Source organism: Columba livia, chromosome W (assembly GCF_036013475.1).
Source record: "Columba livia isolate bColLiv1 breed racing homer chromosome W, bColLiv1.pat.W.v2, whole genome shotgun sequence".
NCBI lineage: Eukaryota > Metazoa > Chordata > Aves > Columbiformes > Columbidae > Columba > Columba livia.
The window spans coordinates 23,656,921-23,676,036 of NC_088641.1; the positions used below are offsets into that span (position 1 = coordinate 23,656,921).

General features: G+C 39.3%; 1 protein-coding gene across 21 annotated transcripts in view; it reads left to right on the plus strand.

The window, feature by feature from the left end:
* LOC135577195 (ubiquitin-associated protein 2-like) overlaps positions 1-19,116 on the plus strand; it is a 145,186-nt gene that overhangs the window by 59,103 nt on the left and 66,967 nt on the right. For 11 of the 21 annotated variants that reach the window (XR_010468764.1, XR_010468763.1, XM_065045061.1 and 8 more), the window contains 3 exons: positions 5,507-5,561; positions 6,762-6,865; positions 17,803-17,858. Coding sequence is in view for 18 of the 21 variants with exons in the window: in XM_065045061.1 (XP_064901133.1) it covers positions 5,507-5,561; positions 6,762-6,865; positions 17,803-17,858 (215 nt within the window). In the remaining 3 variants the exon portion in view is untranslated. The remainder of the gene's footprint in view (positions 1-5,506; positions 5,562-6,761; positions 6,866-17,802; positions 17,859-19,116) is intronic. The other 10 variants (XR_010468765.1, XM_065045067.1, XM_065045071.1 and 7 more) reach the window with 1 other exon arrangement.

The following is a 19,116-nucleotide window of genomic DNA, read 5'->3' on the forward strand; positions in this document are numbered from 1 at the left end:
CAGAAGATTTTGTGGGGAAATCAATTGATCACTCCAAGCAAGTATGCAAATGAGGGAATATTAAATGAAATCAGTAGGTTACAGGTTTAAAATGAACTTCCAAAGGTGGTTCTTTCATACATGTAGTTAACCTGAGGAACTCCTTTCAATAAGATGTTGTGGGTGCTGAAAATTTACAGAGAGACTTGACAATTTCATCCTAAAAAAGAACCACAGCAGCAAGAGGGAAAACCACTGAGGAAGTCTGAGCCACAAATGGTTGAAGACCAGGAGACCTGAGAAACTGTACTGTGGTTTCAGTTCTTATACTCTTCCTTAGATATCTAATTGACCATAGCTGGTAGATGAACCTTTGAAACTTGGTTCAGCATATAAAGTGTTACAGATTCATGTGTAGTAATTCTCCTGGTTTGCAAAGTGAAAATGGATTTGTTGCTTTTACTTCCATTAAATGATTCCCTTCCTCTCTTAGTTTTTCCAGAGTAACGTGAGCATGCCATAAATATGGATGCTGACAGGGATTTTTTTCTAGCAAAACAGAAAAATGTAAGGGAAAAACATTATGTTTTAATTTTGGACTTAATCAGCATGACAAGTAGCCTTTCAAACTTTTGGTTTTTCTGTTGGCTGTATAAGAAAGCAAAACAGCTTATCCATTTTGTAAATACATGACTATAGTCCAGCTTGTATTCTTGATTTTTTTTTTTTTTTTTAAATATTTTTAGATAAGTAGTATGCTATCCTTGAAAAAAAATGAGCTTCTGTAACCAGAATTGCATTTTCTTGTTTTAAAAGCTTAACACAGTTGGTACAGGATATATTTTTGATTTCCTTTGTCAGAACTAGTAAGGATGTTGGTTTTTCTAAAGCATAGAATGTAGAGCAGACCTTCTGGAGGTCACAATCTGAAGTCCATTTAGTTTTGCTGTAGTTGGTTCTGCATTAGTTAGGAAGCTCTGTGTGTCATGGTTTGTTTGTTTGTTTGCTTGTTTTTTTGCGATTAACCAGAATTTAGCTTTAACATAAATTATTTTTTTTCTTTTAAACATAACTTTAGAGTTGAAAGTTTTCTGCATGTGCTTCTAAATGGTTACTAGTGTACAATGCAGTATGTAAAACTGATAAAATGCTTCTAGCTGTATGACTAATAAGACAAAAATTATTTGAATTATTAAATATAATTTCAGTGTTTGTTTTGGTAGTATGGAATACCTAGAATACAAACAGCCTATACTTAACTCCCTTACCTCTTCATAAGGCTTAAGCCTCTGTCACCTCAGCGTCTGCTGGGAATATGGCTGGCTCTGCATTTCCAGAGCAGAGACCAGGGCTGTTCAGTTACTGTGTAGTCAGAGATAAGCACAAATCTAGGGTGTTGCCTGCCCTTCCAGTCTGCATTTCCTTTTCCTTTCAGCTGTTCTTAGGCCTCTTTCTTAACCTTAAAGTATCTTTCTCTAATTTAAACCTCTCAGTGTGAAAATCTGAGTTTTGAAATAAAGTACCTGTCTTGCAGTGGAAAGATTTATGTCTGCAAACTCAGCAAACTGGATTTTCTACAGAATAGGCTATTAAGTTAATGGGTTAGTCCCATCTGAGTTGTGGTACTACATACTTTTCTCATGCTCCCAAGTAGTGTGCATTTGTTTTGGGGGAAGAAACATGAATGAGATGAACGATTATTTCCATGAGTGGACAGTACCAGAGTGAAGACTTAATCATGTGTTTATGAGTGTTTTGGACTCCCAATGGGTTTTAATGGAAACAGAAAATCTTGCCACCTGCCTGTGTATAAATGTTGACTTCTCTAGAATTCATTCCAGAAAAGAAGAATGTAAATTGAATGAGTGATGGCTAATGTGAACTTAGTCAACTGAAGGAGGTGTGCTGGACAGTAGGAAAAAAAACCACCAACAAAGCACAGTTGAACAGAGTTACAATGTTAAAGGAAGTAAAACCATGTTTTAAATAGTTCATCATTTAAAGTGATGTTGGATAAGAGGTGGTAGAGGAATGTTGATCAGAATCAACTTTAAACATAGTTCCCCAGTCCTGGTTTCCTGGAACAGAAATGAGTAAGCAATGCTGCCTTGATATTTTAGGCTGTTGTTTGTAGATCCAAGTGTAAAAGAATGTGAAGAAATGTTATGAGGTTTTATGAGGCAGAGCAGTAATTTTGTTTGCCTGATGTCCATCATTTGCTTTTGTACTCAATATGTTGATTGATTGTAAGAAAGTCTGTTCCTTTAGACTCACTAGAAGATTTAATGAACTACTGCCAAGTCACTTGTTTTCTTTTTGTAGGTAGATGTAAATGTTGATAGAAGACTCACTGATTATGAATTACCACAAGAATATTTTTTTTGTAAGCATTGACCATTGTGATCTAAACCATATATACACACATCTTTTTTGAATAGTGTTAAAGCTATACTTTTTATGTTACAAGCATAAACTGACATTACTGTTGTGAGGAATTGGTCTTGTCTGTCTCCTGGTGCATTTGAACCTTATTGATCTCAGTTTAAAATTAACCAAGCCAAAAAAGAAGGAAGTGCAGCAGGCAGCATGGTAGCTGGGGACAGCAGGTTTCTTTGGTGGCTATACCTAGTGTAAAGGTGACTGGTTTTTCTGGCATTTAGCGAGTAGGGAAACTGGTTTGGAGAGCTTATAATGAACTTTGAACTAATAATTTTGTTTTCTGATGGTGGTTTTGTGCTCACTTGATAATATGTGGAAAACTGTCAGTGCAAGAAAGAGAGCAGAGTTTGTGATCACTGGTGAGAAAGACCTCAGTTGTAGTAGTGTGGGTTTAAGTGGGTTTAAGCTATTGTGGATTGCATGCTCAGAATTTGGGTCCCTGGTCTGAATTGCAGTGTGAAGCCCCATTTGCTCACTGACCTTTTAGTCACTGTTAAAAAGCATCAAAAGTTTGCAAATACCTGATGGGGCATTCATAGTTGCTTCGTGAATAACTTCTGTGTTAGAAGATTGTGCTATCTAATTGTTTTAAGGCCATGTTTTATTTTTTTTCCCCGAGAGAAGTAACTTTCTTAGCATGAGAATTTAAGAATATATTAGTGATCTGGTTGTGTCAAAGAGAATATCAGCCCTTACCACTGGCATCTTGCATTAATGACCATGATGTATGAGATTCTGTGTCTGAGTTAGGGTGATCTTTCAGTGGTGTCTACTCACTGTCCCATATTTTGAATTAGTTCTTTATAAGTGTATTTTCTAGCTTTGAATGTAGTGTTTTCTGTAATCCCACTGGTTTGGTACTTCCCTTTTGTCTTCATTAGAATGCTATTTGTTGTATTTGTTGATTAAACTCAATTTAAATTCACTTATGACAGAAAGAATAGACACAGCTTTATGAAGTTAAGGGACTCCATTTGAAATTCAAGTTTAGGATTAACTTTCAAAGTGATCTGGTATGAAAAAGCCCTTGCTGGCTAGTAGTCTACGACTGTGCATGGAACTTCAGGAACTTTATTAGATAGATGGCACTTACAGTGTCCCCAAGTAAACTTGTTTAGCTGATTCTACTCTTAAAAAAAAAAATATATTTAAATGGGCAGAAAGATAATCTGGAGTGCACTGACTTCTGTGTATCTGAGAGCTACGACCCTGTTATGTCATGGATCAGCCTCCCAGATTGGGGATTTTAGGTGGGTGAAGGAGAGAAGAGCAGCAGAATAGGTAGGCTGAGCAAGGAGGTTCAGAGGCCAAGCTACAATCGGTTAGGTACAGCAGAGTCTGGGACACTGTTGTTTATGGCAGAGCAAAGAGCATAGTTCCATGTGTGGGCTCAGTGAAGAGGGATGACGATTGCCAGATTGCAGCTGTTGCTACATCTTTCCTAACCTCTGTCCTCTCTACAACTGAAAAGAGAGTAAAGAGGATCTTTCGAGGTCCCTTCAAATCCCTAATATTCTGTGATTTTGTGTGAAAATGTAGAGATAGCAGGCCTGGCCTAGTGTCAGATTTCAGTTGTTCTGTGTTGCTGGATAGGAATCCTTCCTCTGCAGATTTCTATGATTCCTCTGTAGCTAGCAGTTGTCATCTTGTATAGGATATCAGTAAAGCTGTCCTGCTATTTTGATGCTTCTAAGAAGTCCTTGAAAATGTAGGTAGTAGACATTTTAGAGGTCCAAAAATGTCTCTTAAAACTTGGACAGTGAACTAGGGCAAGGGGAAGAACAAGTTGTGAGAGGAGTTAAAGGAAGTTCATTTAAATAGGGACTTCCTAAACTGGTTTTACCATGTTGGTGGAGCTACTCTTCTTATTCAGTTTAGGTGGTCCCCTGAAAACAAGGGGTAATTTTGATCCAAATTCATACAGCCTATCATGGGTAATTCTGATGTTTGTACAACCAGTGTATTGGTGATTTAGGATTACAACTTTTGTGCTCTGGTAAACTTGCAGTTGCTTGGTGACTTACCACATAATTTTGTCATTAAACATTATTTTGTTCTCAGTCTGCAGCTCTTGACCTCCTCCTGTTCTTGTAATACAAAATAATATTCATAGTCTTCCTGAAAAAAAAAAAAAACCAACAACCCACAAACAAAAAAACCCAAACAAACAACAAAAAATCAAACACCCCCCCAAAAAAAACCCAAAAAACAAACAAACAAAAAAAAAAAAACAAACCAACAAAAAAAAAAAAAAAAAAAAAAAAACAAAAACCAAAACAAAAACTATATTGCACGTAAGAAATAGTTCCTAACAGTTTATTTATACATGCTCTTTATGGATGATTAAGAAATAAAAAATTTTCATGCCTTGTTGGCACTATGCAGCATGCAAAACTAAAGTCATTCACTGTATCAAGAAGCTTGTAAACTGTGGCTGGTAATCAAAATTGGAGGCAACACATATTTCTTGTTAAAATTGAAATTAATATTCTTGTGGGTGATAACAAGGAAGTGTGAGTAATTTGAATTGGGAAATTTTCATGTCAGTAACTATGACTAAGGAGGAAGCAGAAGGAATGCGTGGTCGCAGGTTGGCAAAAGCACAGGAGGGTAGTGTTGGACAGGTGAGCTGAGTCAGAGAAGGAAACAAATGGAGTATTTAAACCTTCTCCTCACAGACAAGAAGCGACAGGGAATTTCTTGAGAGATCAAGGAGGCTGGGATTCTAGAGCATCTTAAGCAAGAGTGAGAAAGTAGAGACAAAATTTCAAACCATATCTAATTTGGCAATAGCAGTCTAATGTGGGATGCATATTTAGGTAAGTCTTTTTCTTGGCATTTGGAGCTACTTCACTAGATATAGAAAAGATAGCAAAGAATTGCAAGTCCTACTGAAACACCTACTCTTAAATGAACAATGGTTTACTTGTGTGTGTTAGGGAAACAAATTCTCTTGTTAGGAAATTTGGGAAGTAAGTTATATTTAACTACAGTAGTTTTCTTCTTAAACCATAGCATTTTCTAATGTGACAGACTAGCAATTGGTGGCTCCTCTGCCGTTGCTGTTAAATGGTGTTTTCTCTCCTAGGGTTTGGACGTGGCAGAGGGAGAGGAGCGGGGAGGTTTTCAGCCCAAGGCATGGGGTAAGAAACATGCAGAGCACAGGTTTTGGCAAGGATCAAACTCAGTGGCAATAATAATTTACAATATTAATATTGCCATTGGATGTATTAATATTGCTGTATGTTTGATAAACTAACATGGATGCAAAAATTCACAGATCTGTTAGATGATTAATGGATTGTTTTTGTCTTAAACCAGTATTTCTAACTAGACACACCTATACAAACCTAATGTAAGTTCACTCAATGTTATCTCAAACTTGAAGAACCCATTTGTACCTATCAATAGCAGCCACATAGTGCCTAAGAGGCTGAAAGTTCTGTGTGGTGTGTATAGTCCTAGGTCAATTTAAAAAAGAAAAAAAAAAATTGTTCCAAGTTCTATGAAAAACCAGAAAGACTAGCAATTATAAACTTTCTCCTGTTTTTGAAGTTTCATGCTTTAGCTGTTTGGATGTACATCCACCCTAAAACAGAATCAAAAGAAGTTACTCAGCAGCTCTGAAGTTTGTTCTCACTTTTGATGGACTAACTTGCTTCAGAGAAGTGTAGCCTCCACTACTTTCACTTGGTGTTTGCCTTTATTGACATTTCATGTAATATCAGTGATATCATGATGAACAGAAGGCTCATTCTACTTCTCTAATAATCCTTCTTGTTCATGCTTCTAGATCATAAAATAAAAAGAGGTTTTTCTTCAGTAATCCTTTTTAACCTTTTTATCTGCATCTGTGTGTTTTGGCATTGGTGTCCGGAGTGTATTCTGAAATAGTCTTACTGATGTTCCGACTCCTGTCCTGCACAGGTCTGGTGCTCTGAAAGGATAAGATACTGGTTTCTCATCAGTCAGCCACCTGCTGAGAAACTGTCAGCTGAGAGGGGCTTAGAGTTGTTCATATAAACTAATCCTTTATAAAACTGGGAGGAGTAGGTATGCTGTTAACTGCGTTTTCAGGAATTGTTGTTTTGGTTCAGTTTCTCTACAGTAATTTTTTTTTTCAGTCTCCACTTTTTTCTCCTCTTATTTAATTTATTGTTTCTCCCATTTTTATCTCTGTTTGCTCATAGAGGAAACATTTCTTTTGAAACCAAAACTATCAAGACAAATTATGTCGAAATTGAGATGTTAAGTCTAATACAACTTCAGCTAAAAAGGATGACACTTGTGTTCATTGAATGACCCATGTGTTCTCTTCCACTTCTTAACTTTTAAAACTTTAGGACATTTAACCCTGCAGACTATACAGAGTCTTCTGCCACTGATGGCTTTGGGACAAAATCAGAGATTTGGGAGGCTGGTCAGGATGATGCAGATGATGGAACTGGTAAGATGCTTCAAGAAGTAGAAGGATTGGAATGAAGACCTATAGCAAATTACAGTTCAAATAACTATTCTGTTATTGTACAGTTAACTTCTGAAAATGTGAATACATCTTGCATTACACAAATATTAGTTCATTTTTATAGCTTAACTGCTGCTCATGTGCAGAGCACATGCTGTAGCCTGAGGGACACTCTGGTTAGAATGAAGGGAAGGCAATTTGCCTTTTTTTGTTGGTTGTGTTTTTTTTTTTTTTTTTTTTTTTTGTGTGTGTGTTTTGTTAGGCTTTTTTTTTTTTGTTTGTTTGTTTTCATACTAACAATCCCTTGAGAGACCAAGAGATTTGAAGAGTTATTGGAAGAACCTTATATGTGAAGAATTGTTTAGATATCTTAAGTACTGCTTAAGAGCTCACTTAATGTAGTTAAGGAGTATAAGTCCTACTAAAAGTGATTGATCTGCAGGCATTGGGCAGTAGGGTGTGAATATATAAGTAGAAGAAGAAAAAGAAAAGAAAAACCATTTACAAATATTACTCCATTCAGTGACACTAGGATGGCTTTGGCAGCCCCACCTGTACAACACAGGAATGTAAGAATGTGAGTCTCTGGGATAGAGGAGAGTTCCAAGATCTGCCACCTTTGAAGAGAATAATTATTAACTAAAGCATGAGTAGGCTCTTGAATGGAAGCCAAAAGAGCAGTTCGCATGTCTGAAGACAGAGGCAGCTTTGTGTTTCTGTATGAAGTTTCAAATGTGAAGTATGCAGTTGCAGCTAAAGGCATGAGAAAGGCATATTTTGGAAAGGAACTGCATAGCAGTGGTCTTGTGGTGATTCAGAAATGAAGAATGTGACCTCCTTGTCTGTGATTGGGAAAACAGGATATGTTGTTGCTTCCCATATTCTGCAACAGGAGATGTAGACAAAGGAAACCCTGTGTCATCATGATGGAGAAATTCATGTACATTGTTGTTCACACTTGGGAACTACCAAGTGATAGATTTTTTTTTTTCTTTTTAGCCCCAGCAAAAAGGTAACTTTTCTGATGTCTTCATTGCTGGAGCCTACTTGGTTGATTTTTTTTTTTTTTCATCAACCCCTGTGTCAAGGGTGAAAGGAAAAGGCTGATACTGGAGGCCAGGGTGTACTCCATTGAGCTCTGCTGTGAGCCTCTTGAGATGCAGTTTTCTAAACTTCATACAAGCCATTTTCCTCTTAACCAGAGAAGACAATAACAGGTTCAGAGTTTAGGAGGGCTCATTAGGCAGCTGTCTTGTCACTTGGAGTGCCCTCTAGTCCAGTGTGGGAGAGTGGCACTGAGTATATTAATGGTTATTGAAAGGGAGCTCTTTTGCCAAATTATGGCATCTTTCCAAGGAATTACTTTTGAAATTACTTGGTTCTATAGCACAAACTGAAATGCACCTTTTACTTTCACTCATGTTAGTTTTTGAAATAAGTTTATGAGATAATGACTTAGAAGGACACCTAATCACTTGAAAATTCTCCTAGGAATACTGATACTGTTGTTTGCTATATGGAAGTGGAGGGCAGTGTATTTTGTCACAAGTATTGCAGAAGCAATAAGGTTAACTAACTAAAGAAAGGAGACATACAAGAAAGGCATGAGGAGACTGGACCAGAGGTAGAAAATTCACTTGTTAGTTATTAATTAATGCAACTGTAAGACTGTGGCTTACAAATGACTTTGACTTGTGCTCCACTTCCCAAGTGACCTCAAATGTTTCATGACCGTCCCTGCTAACTCTGGGTAGTCTTCATGTGCCTCCCCTGTGGCAACCTCTGTTCCTTCTTGTAGGCATCTCCTCAGTCTTCAGTAATGGAAGTATTCTGCCTAGGAATAAGAGTAGCTTGGTGTGGCTGAACCCTGTAAGAGTACCAATGTGTCTACATGGGGGTTTGCTGCTGAGAAAACAGATTGGTGGAAATTCAAAGTTGACATGTGGAACTTTTTGGATGCCAAGTGCATATTTGCTGTTAGGCTGTGCACATGTCACTGAGAACTGCAGTGAACTTCAGTAATGCAACTTAAGACATGTATGGAAAGTTGTGGAGCATGGTATGGAGAAGGTGTGAGAAGGCATTTGGGAATATTCCCTGGCCTTGTCAGATTAATGGTTCTTAGGGGTATGAATGAGTGAGTGTCAGTGTGGGGAGTTCCTACAAAATCATTTGGTTGGTGGAAATTTAAAGAAAACTAGTTAAGTGTGAATGTTCTTTTTGGATGCTAAGTACCTTTTTGTTGCTAATCTTAATTTACTTTCAGTGCAAGTGGAAAAGGCAGCATAATTGACGAAACAAAAATGTCTCTATATATATGACTGCAGGAAGAGTGTTTTATTTTGGTGTTTAGACAAGCTATAGGAATATCAGAAATAAGTCCCTGAGTCAAAAAGAAGAGATCTCTTTTTAAACAGTAGGCTTTGAAATGGAATAATTTAGTTTTGTCCAAGTGGAAAACACTTGGAGCAGTGGAGATAACTTGCAACATCAACAATGCATTTGGCCCAGGAACTGCTAATGAATGTATGGTTGTCGAGGGTTAAGATTGCAGGGTGACAATAAAACCCTGGCAGATGTATTGTTAACCCCCTCTCCCCCCCCACTTCCCCCTTTTTGCCCCTCCCTCTCCCCCCCTTCCCACTCAGGACAGGTGATCGGGAGGGAAAGAAGGACAGAGAGAAGAGAGTTGGAAAAATTAACAATGTTTTACTAATGCTACTAATACGAATAGAGAAAATAATACAAAATACACAAAACCAATCTTGAAAGTCTCAGCAACTGCAGAGCCGGCACCCGAAGTCCTGGATTAGACTCTACAGCCAATCGGAGCTGGATTCAGTCTCTCACTAGGCCTCAGTTTGCAGGGACGAGTAGCAAGGTCCTCTCCTAATGTCGTCCATAAGGAAAAAAGGGAAAAGGGACGAGATCATCGTGATCTCGCACTTTTATATGAAGTATTCACGTGAATGGAATGTTATACAGTTGGTCAGTTTCTTGGTCACTTGTTTCTCGTCGCCCCTCTTGCGAGATATCCATCCGTGCTTATCAATAAGTTTGCATTCCATTGCTAGGTTTACCAAAACATGTGTCTGGTTCTCCAGGAAAATGCAGTTAATATGAAGGCTTTAGCTGACAGGCAAAATTCACTGAAAGAGAAACTTGTTTTTAACAAAACCAGGACAATGGTGCAGTGGTGGTTCAAGAAGTTTGGCAAAGGAGACAAGAGCCTTGAGGATGAGGAGCATAGTGGCCGGCCATCAGAAGTTGACAACAACTAATTGAGAGCAATCATCGAAGCTGATCCTCTTACAACTACATGAGAACTTGCTGAAGAAATCAACATTGACCATTCTACGGTCATTCGGCATTTGAAGCAAATTGGAAAGATGGAAAAGCTCGATAAGTGGGTGCCTCATGACCTGACCAAAAATAAAAATAAATGTCATTTTGAAGTGCTGTCTTCTCTTATTCTGTGCAAGAGCAATGAACCATTTCTTGATTGGATTCTGATGTGCAATGAAAAGTGGATTATATATGACAAGAAGAACCTCCAAAGCATTTCCCAAAGCCAAACTTGCACCAAAAAAAGGTCACTGTCACTGTTTGGTGGTCTGCTGCCAGTCTGATCCACTACAGCTTTCTGAATCCCGGCAAAACCATTCCATCTGAGAAGGATGCTCAGCAAATCCATGAGATGCACCGAAAACTGCAACACTTGCAGCTGCATTGGTCAAGAGAAAGGGCCCAATTCTTCTTCACAACAACGCCCAACTGCACATTGCACAACCAACGCCTCAAAAGTTGCATGAATTGGGCTAAGAAGTTTTGCCTCAACTGCCGTATTCACCTGACCTCTCACTAACCGACTACCACTTCTTCAAGCATCTTGACAACTTTTTGCAGGGAAAACACTTCCACAACCAGCAGGATGCAGAAAATGCTTTCCAAGAGTTCGTTGAATCCTGAAGCATGGATTTTTATGCTACAGGAATAAACAAACTTGTTTCTTGTTGGCAAAACTGTGTTGATTGTGATGGTTCTTATTTTGATTAATAAATATGTTTTATAGCCTAGTTATAATGATTTAAAATTCACCGGCCAAAACTGCAATTATGTTTGTACCATCCTAATAAATAGGTTCAGTTTCCCAAAAGGTGATGGGGGATATTTAAGAGTTGGGCTTGATTTGTCTGAGTTATTTTTCTGTTTGTTTTAGCAGACTCTGAACTCTCTTGTTAGAGTTCTGACACCAACATGAGGTTTGTCTTCTACAGAGGTAGGCCTTGCTCTGACTGATGGGAGATAAGCAGGATGAGTTTATTTAAAGAATAAATATCAAAGGGATCCTGTGCTGGTCAGGAGAATAGAAAGAAAATCAGCTGTTTCTCTAAAAACTGCTGTGCATTGGGCTCTTCCTCCTTTACAAAATTTCTGTGGAAATGTGTGGTTTAGTCTAGAAATTTGAGGTGTTGTAGCAATTTTGCTGTGCTCAGATATGATTATTAGTTGTTTTTCAAGTGCCTTGATATTTTGTGGCAGATATGGGTTAGATGGATGGACTGTTTGGTGGATGAGGAACTGGCTGGATGGTTGCACCCAGAGGGTAGTGGTCAATGGCACAATGTCTGGATGGACACTGGTGACAAGTGGTGTCCCTCAGGGGACTGTTTGGGTACCAGTACTGTTTATTATCTTTAGCAGTGACATAGATCATGGGATCGAGTGCACCCTCAGCAAGTTTGCAGATGACACCAAGCTGAGTGGTGCAGTTGACACACCTAAGGGACAGGATGCCATCCAGAGGGACCTGGACGAGCTCAAGAAGTAGGCCCATGCAAACATCATGAGGTTTAACAAGACCAAGTGCAAGGTCCTGCACCTGTGTTGGGGCAATCCCTGGTATCAATACAGGCTGGGGGATGAAGGGATTGAGAGCAGCCCTGCAGAGAAAGACTTGGGGGTACTGGTGGATCAAAGATTGGACATGAGCCAACGATGTGCACTTGCAGCCCAGGAGGCCAATTGTATCTTGGGCTGCATCAAAAGGAGTGTGGCCAGCAGGTCGAGGGAGGTGATTCTGCCCCCGTGAGACCCCACCTGGAGTCCTGCATCCAGCTCTGGAGTCCTCAGTGCAAGAAAGATTTGGACCTGTTGGAGAGGGTCAGGGGAGTGCCACAAAAATGAACAGATGGCTGAAACTCTTTTCCTATGAGGAAAGGTTGAGAGGGTTGGGGTTGTTCAGTCTTGAGAAGGTTCCAGAGAGACCTTATTGCAGCCTTTCAGTACTTAAAAGGGGCCTATAAGAAAGATGCAGACAGACTTTTTAGCAGGGCCTGTTATGACAGGATAAGGAGTAGTGGTTGTAACTAAAGGAGGGGAGATTCAGGCTGGACCTGAGGAAGAAATTTTTTTCTAATCAGAGTGGTAAAACACTGGCCCAGGTTGCCCAGAGAGGTGGTGGATGCCCCATCCCTGGAAACATTCAAGTCTAGGCTGGATGGGGACTGTGAGCAACCTGATCTGGGTGAAGATGTTCCTGCTCATTGCAGGGGAGCTGGACTAGATGACCTTTTCAAAGGTCCCTTCCAACCTAAACTGTTCTGTGATTTTATGATTTAATTACTCCTCCTCTATCTGCTTTTCTCATTGGGAAGGCTTCTACCCACCCTGATAACTGATTTGTTATTACTAACAGATGTTTGTATCCATTTGTAGCCAGTGTATCTGCATAATCTATTTGCGGTAGCTGAAAAGGAAAATAGGCCCATGGTTGTTCTCCTAATGCTAAGTTTGGTTTGGGATTTGACAACTTTTGGCAGGTTGGGCAACTACTGGTGATTCTTTTTGTGGCAGTGTAAACCCCCAGTGCTGTCTACACTTCCTGTACCCAGTCAGATACGGCCTGTGCTCATCCATGAGTTTCATCATGAAACTGCCTAGTCACAGCAATTAAATATTTCTTTGGTAGTATCAGTATCAGTTTTCCCCCCAATTGTCTATATTTTGTTGTCATCTTGTTTTGTTTCACCACTTCTCCCATTGTTTCTTTTCTTCCATTGAACAGTCTTTATCATAAACAATTTTGGGGTTTGTCAAGCTTGTCTATTCGCTCTGGTTTGCTAACAGAATTGTGATCGTGCACTTTCTCACAGGTTTTCTGGCTGCAGCCTTCACAGCTGCATCGGCTAAGGTCTTTATTGATTTCCATAGTGACTTTAGTATGAGCGGTGCAGTGTATTACAGCGATTTCTTTTGGCAGTTGGACTGATTCCAGTAAATTGTATATTTCTTCCATATTTGCTAGCCTTTTCCCTGATGATGTGGAAAACCCCCTGCTTTTCCCTAACATATCTGTTGCATGGCATACCTTGAAGGCTTACTGTGAGTCTGTATAGATGTTGACTTTTTTCCCAGATGTGCTGCACACTTTAAGGTTACCAGCTCCGCTCCTTGTGCTCTCAGTCCTGTCAGGAGTGGTTCAACTTCCATCACTTGTTCCTGGCTGACCATGGCATACCCAGGCCATTGTTGTCCATGTAGATAGTGGGACAAGCCACCTATGAAAAGAGCTAAATCTGGGTTCTGCAAGTTAAATCAGCTTGTTGTTTGTCGCAAGGATGCATCACCTGATCACACTGGTGATGATGTTCATCATCAGGCAAAAGTATTAGACTAGCTGGATTTAGAGTATTGCATCTTTTTAAGGTTACATTGTCTGCTGTTAGGAGGATCAGTTCATATTTGTGTGTCTGTTGTGGAGACACTGCTAAAATAATATGCAACTCAAGCGCTATCTGTACTTCATGTGGGACATAAACTGTCACAGGATGTCCCAGAAGAAGTGGACGGGTTTTTTTTCTAGTATCGTTGCTGCTGCTGATTTAATGCAGGCTGGTACTCCTGCTGTGACCAGATTTAGTTGTGCAGAGTAGCATGCAACTGATCTTCGGTGGGGTCCTAACTTCTGCATTATCATCCCACTGGCTATCCCCTTTCATTCATGTACATACAAATTAACAGGCTTTGTATAATCTGCGAGTCCTAGGGCAGAGGCTAAGGCTCCTTTTACTGCTTTAAAGGCTTTCTCCCTTTCTGGGCCCCACACAATAGGCTCTTCTTCCTCATCTGTTCTTGCTTCTGTTAAGGGTTTTGTTAGTTCTCCTAACCCAGGATTCCACAGCCAACTTAATCCTACCAGTCCAAGGAATCCCACCGCTCCAAAATAATCTCTCTACCTGTTTCTTTGTCACCAAACATGGAAGTTCAACTACAGTGTCCACTCTTTCTTGGGTCTGTCCTTCCCACTGCCCTTCCCTTAAAATAATACCCAAGTATTTAACTTCTTTCTGACACAGCTGAAGTTTGGACAGAGATGCAAGGTGCCCTTTCTCCACTAAGGAAGTACATAAATGCACAGTATATATTGTACAGGTGCTTTCATCTTTACTCTCTACTAGCAAATCATCTACATATTGCATGAAACGAGATTCACACAGCAGTTTTATATCTCTTATCTTATCTCTTTATATCTCTTAAATAATTTCATGAAAAAACATTGTAGGACACCCTGCAAGCCCTTGTGGGAGATGTGTCCATGTCAGCTGCTGTCCTTTCCACATGAAAGCAAACAAAAGTTGGCTCTTTTCATCTAGCAGGATACTAAAAAAAGGCAGTGGTTAGATCAATTACAGTAAAACATTTTGCCCAATATGGTGTTTTTAGGTGTATAGTGGAAAGATCAGGTACTACTGGGTGAGGAACCACTGCGTGCTGGTTAATTGCCCATAAATCTTGTACAAAGCAATATTCTGGGTTTACATCTTCATCTCATCTGTTTTTCTTTACTGGGAGTATAGGAGTATTGTAGAGTGACTCAAATACAGATATCTAGCTCAAATAATTTTAAATGTAAATTTGTTTTTGAATGCTTTTTTCTGCTTCTTGGGGTATAGGATACCGTTTCACAGCAGGAGGAACTCCTCCCTTCCATCATAGACAAACACAGCCACGCTCAGAATTTTTGCAGGTTTTCCCCTTGCCAGCCAGGCATATGCTCTTAAAAATACTTCTGGATGTCGGGGGACACTTAATTCACAAACACACTGTTTGCAAGTGCTTCCTTAAAATTTTGTTGGGTCATTCCCCCATATTTCAACAAGGCTTTTCAGAGCCACCCCCAAAAATCATTTGGGTGTTCATTTAATCTCTGCCTATGTTCTTGTACTTTAGTCCAATTAACCCATAACTCACCATACAGTCTAATTGCTTCCGCTAGATTTTGAAGTGCTGTTTGGCAAGCGGCTCTGTCCCCATTAATATTATAATCCCAATTTGGATCAATAGACGACCAGGGATTCCTGTTCCCTCCAACCCCCTGAGCTAGTTCTGCAACCTTCTTAATTATTTTCTCTTATCAGGCCAAAATAATTATTTTGAGAGTATTTGAATATCTTTCCAATTTGGGTCATATTCGGTACATATATTGGAAAACTGAGCACATATTTCAGCATCTTCTCTGAATATTGGCATTTTGCCTCCCCATATGGCTAGATCACTAGGATTTCAAGGCTGTTCAGTATATATGTTTAATATAGCCAGAGGCCCCGCTCCTCCCAGTTGTATAGCAGCAGGATTAGGCAGCACATTAGAAATCATAGGATAGAGTCCAGCAGTTGGCAGAGTAGTATCAGAGCACAGAGAAGAAGAAAAGGCAGGGCAGACGCAGTCTGAACTCTGTCATTTGGAGCACTAACTTCAGCTATGGCAAGCATTACCTCTTTTGTCCTGATTCCCCCACTTGGGTGCTTTCTCCTGCACACCCAATTGTCCCAAACATACCAATAATCCATTTATCCCAGGAATCTGTTTTCTAGGTGATGTTGCAAGAAGGTATGTTTCTGCTGATCAAAGGATCCTTGCTGGACTTCTGTTTTTGGTTATAGATGGCCAATCTTCTCAACATAAGGTTTTTGCGTGCTTTTTTGACAAATTCACTGTACCATAAGTTTTCTCCCAATTTTGCAATATCTTGGCTAAGGGCATCCCTTTCTCTGTGTCAAGTATATTCTCCATTGCCTTTAACTCTGCGCTATGTACACGTTATGCTGATCAGGCCACATACCACCCCTTTAATTTGCATGCATTATGCTGATCAGGCCATGCAGTCCCTCCTTTGAATGTGTGCACTTTACCACGCACCTGTGAACATACTGTAGCAGCACTTTCACTAAATCTGCTCTGGGAATTTTAACACTCACCCTTCAGTGCCTCCTGCTCTTCAAAGGTCCCAGGTGATCTCACCCATTGCCAGCAGTTGGATGTTTGAAGATGAGAGGCTCTGAAGGTGGTGGCCTAGGGTCCCATCTGGTGTGCCTGGTTAAGTGTTAAGGAAGTTTCTTTTCCCTAGGTTTCCCATAGCAGAGACTCAGGCATGGATTCCAGAAACTATTCTAAAATAAATAATTTGCAAGGTATAGTGTAGAGCAGCTCAAGCTGGGTGCCTCCTGAAGAGGGACCCTCAGCAGGAAAAAACTTAGACAATTATAACCCCCACAATCCAAGCCCCTACCCCCCCGTGTGTCACTCTGGGCCAATTGCAAAATTAGAGTCTGGTGTCTCCCTGTTCTTCATTGGATCTCTTCATTTTCATCAGATGTGCTGTCAGTTAAAGTCCTGACATTCAGTTGCTATTTTGCACCTGCAGCTGGAGAAAATAAGTTCTTGGTAATAGCCCAAACATTCTTCTGTTAAATGCCATTCTGTTTCTTATCTCCAGGGAATGCAGCTCCCCTTCTCACTTGAAGACTCTCAGACCTTTTTTACTTAAAGAAGCAGAAAGTTCAAAGGTTTACAGCTTGCAAAAGTTATGCTAAGCAAACTTACTTATGCTAAGTGAATGCTATAAAAGAGGTTTCTAAGTTCTGTAAGAAACAATATACTCAATAATTGAATAAGCTTAGGCAGTCTGCTCCCTATCAGTCCTCCCTTTTATTTTGTTAAGCATCACTGCTAATATGTGAAGCAGAGTTCACAAAGTTTTTCTAAACGTGTGATCATCTTCCTAAGTTTTATATACAAAATGATTATTAGCAAGAGGTACAGTAAGCCTAAACCTAGTAAAATTACTACAGGATGCAACATGTGGTTGTATATTCCAGTTGCTGTGGGTGACCACCCAAAAAGGGTTTCCTACCAGTGGTGCTCTCCATCTTTAAGTTTTTTGAGTATACTGTGTATTTCTTTTGTGTCATGGTAGACAGTGATCAAAGCATTCTGTCCACTTTCTTTTACTTGTTTCAGCACTTGGTGTAGCTCATGATGCAGGAATAATTTCCTCGCTAATGTGAGATTCATTCCAATGGGTGTAGGCAGTAAATCTTGATATAGTGTGTAGTTAGATTGTAACAGTTGGTGGGAGTTGGTGGATTGTTCTGCCCTGAGGAGAAAGTTAATAGGTTGGAAAGGAGCCTTCAGAGGCATATCTTACATCTTGAATGTGAGTATGTTGAAAGTAGGATTATGGATGGTAGAGCAGGTGTTGTGGCTGTATTTTGTTCAGGCTCTGTATGAATTTATGAATGTAACTGAGAGGTCCCGTGGGAGGGTTGAGTAACCTCTCACTGTCATTGGGGACATAGGAGGAAATTCTTCCAGTGTTTGGGATTAATCACTGGTTACAGACATGCATTCATGCAAATTATATATGGAACCATAGTGGGTTTCTGAAATCAGAAAAAACCCTCCCAGAATTTTAAATCTACAGACCAATTTTCTAGAGTTTCCATGTTTCCCACCACCATCTCCTTGCTTTGTTTTTCACTAACATTGAAAACAAGATTGCTTATAAAGCAGAAGGGTTGAAATATGACATTGTGCTTTTAGCTTGTAACTGTTTTCTTTCCATCCCCAAATTACAGTAGGACCATGGAAAAACTCAATAGAAGAGTGGACAGCAGAAGACTGGAATGAAGATGTAAGTGTACCTTGTTGGATTGACTGATTGATTATTTACTCTTTTCAGAGTTTCCGTGTTGTCTTCAAAAACTATATATTTGAAGTAATAGTTTGTTATATGCATGCAATGATATTTCGTTCTGTTTCTTGCTGTAATTCCTGTTTAAAATACATTTATTTAGATAAGCTTATTTTTAAAATAAAATTGAATCAAGAAATAATTTATTTTGCTGGATGGACAATACTTAGATAATAAAAATTTAAGTTTTATCCCAAATTAATTATTTGTGAGTTATAGTTCTCCATTGCTCAATGCTGATGGGTGTTAAATGCATACTTCCCCCTACTATTGCGTAGAGATTTAAAACCATATTATCACAAGACTTTTATGTAATTAAGTACTGAAGCTTACTGTTAACTTTAGACTCCTCATTTGATGCTTTTTGTTTGAAATCTGCATAATTGTTCCACTTAGTCCACTTTATGTTCATGAAAAGAAGAATAAGAAGCTAGTAGCATGCTGAAGTTAGCACTTAATTGCTTCACTGTTGTTTCATCACGATGTGTTATCTATAGTACTACAACAATTTTGGTTCTCATTCTTTATGAGGCAAGAGATGTCTTAATGTCTGCAAAATATTTGGCATTTGTAATCATCACTTGTGAAATTTGCCTTTGTGATTTTAAGTTTTCAGTTATATTAAAGCTTAAGCAGTTCAGAAAACAAGCTAGGTAGCGAGAAATATGAAAAGGAAAAATTAATTTTTAAGAAGTTTTTAATCTTTTATAGGAACATTCATTATTTCAAGTTTATTTTTAGAAGAGTAAGAGATTGTCTCAGAAGTCATCCCTTTTGCCTCCTCCTGTAGGGTGGCATGTCAGTGTTATCCCTAGAAATGTGTGAATGTGTCATATAACAGATATGAAAACTCTATCCTTACCTAATGAGAGGGCTGTGTCTTTCAAGAAAATTAAAAGAAACTCTAAAAAAGCTGGGAGGAGACACAGCCAGAACAGATGACCCAAACTAGCCAAAGAGATATTCGATACCATATGACATCATGCTCAGTATATAAACTGTAGGAGCTGGCCCGGGGAAGAATTGCTGCTTGGGAGCAGCCTGGACATCAGCTTTCCAGGTGGTGAATGATTGCATTGTGTATCCCTTGCTTTGTGTATTCTTTTATTGTTATTATTGTTGTTGTTTATCTCTTCCTTTGTTGTCCTGTCAAACTGTTTTTATCCCAAGCCATGAGTTTTATAATGAGCAGTTACCC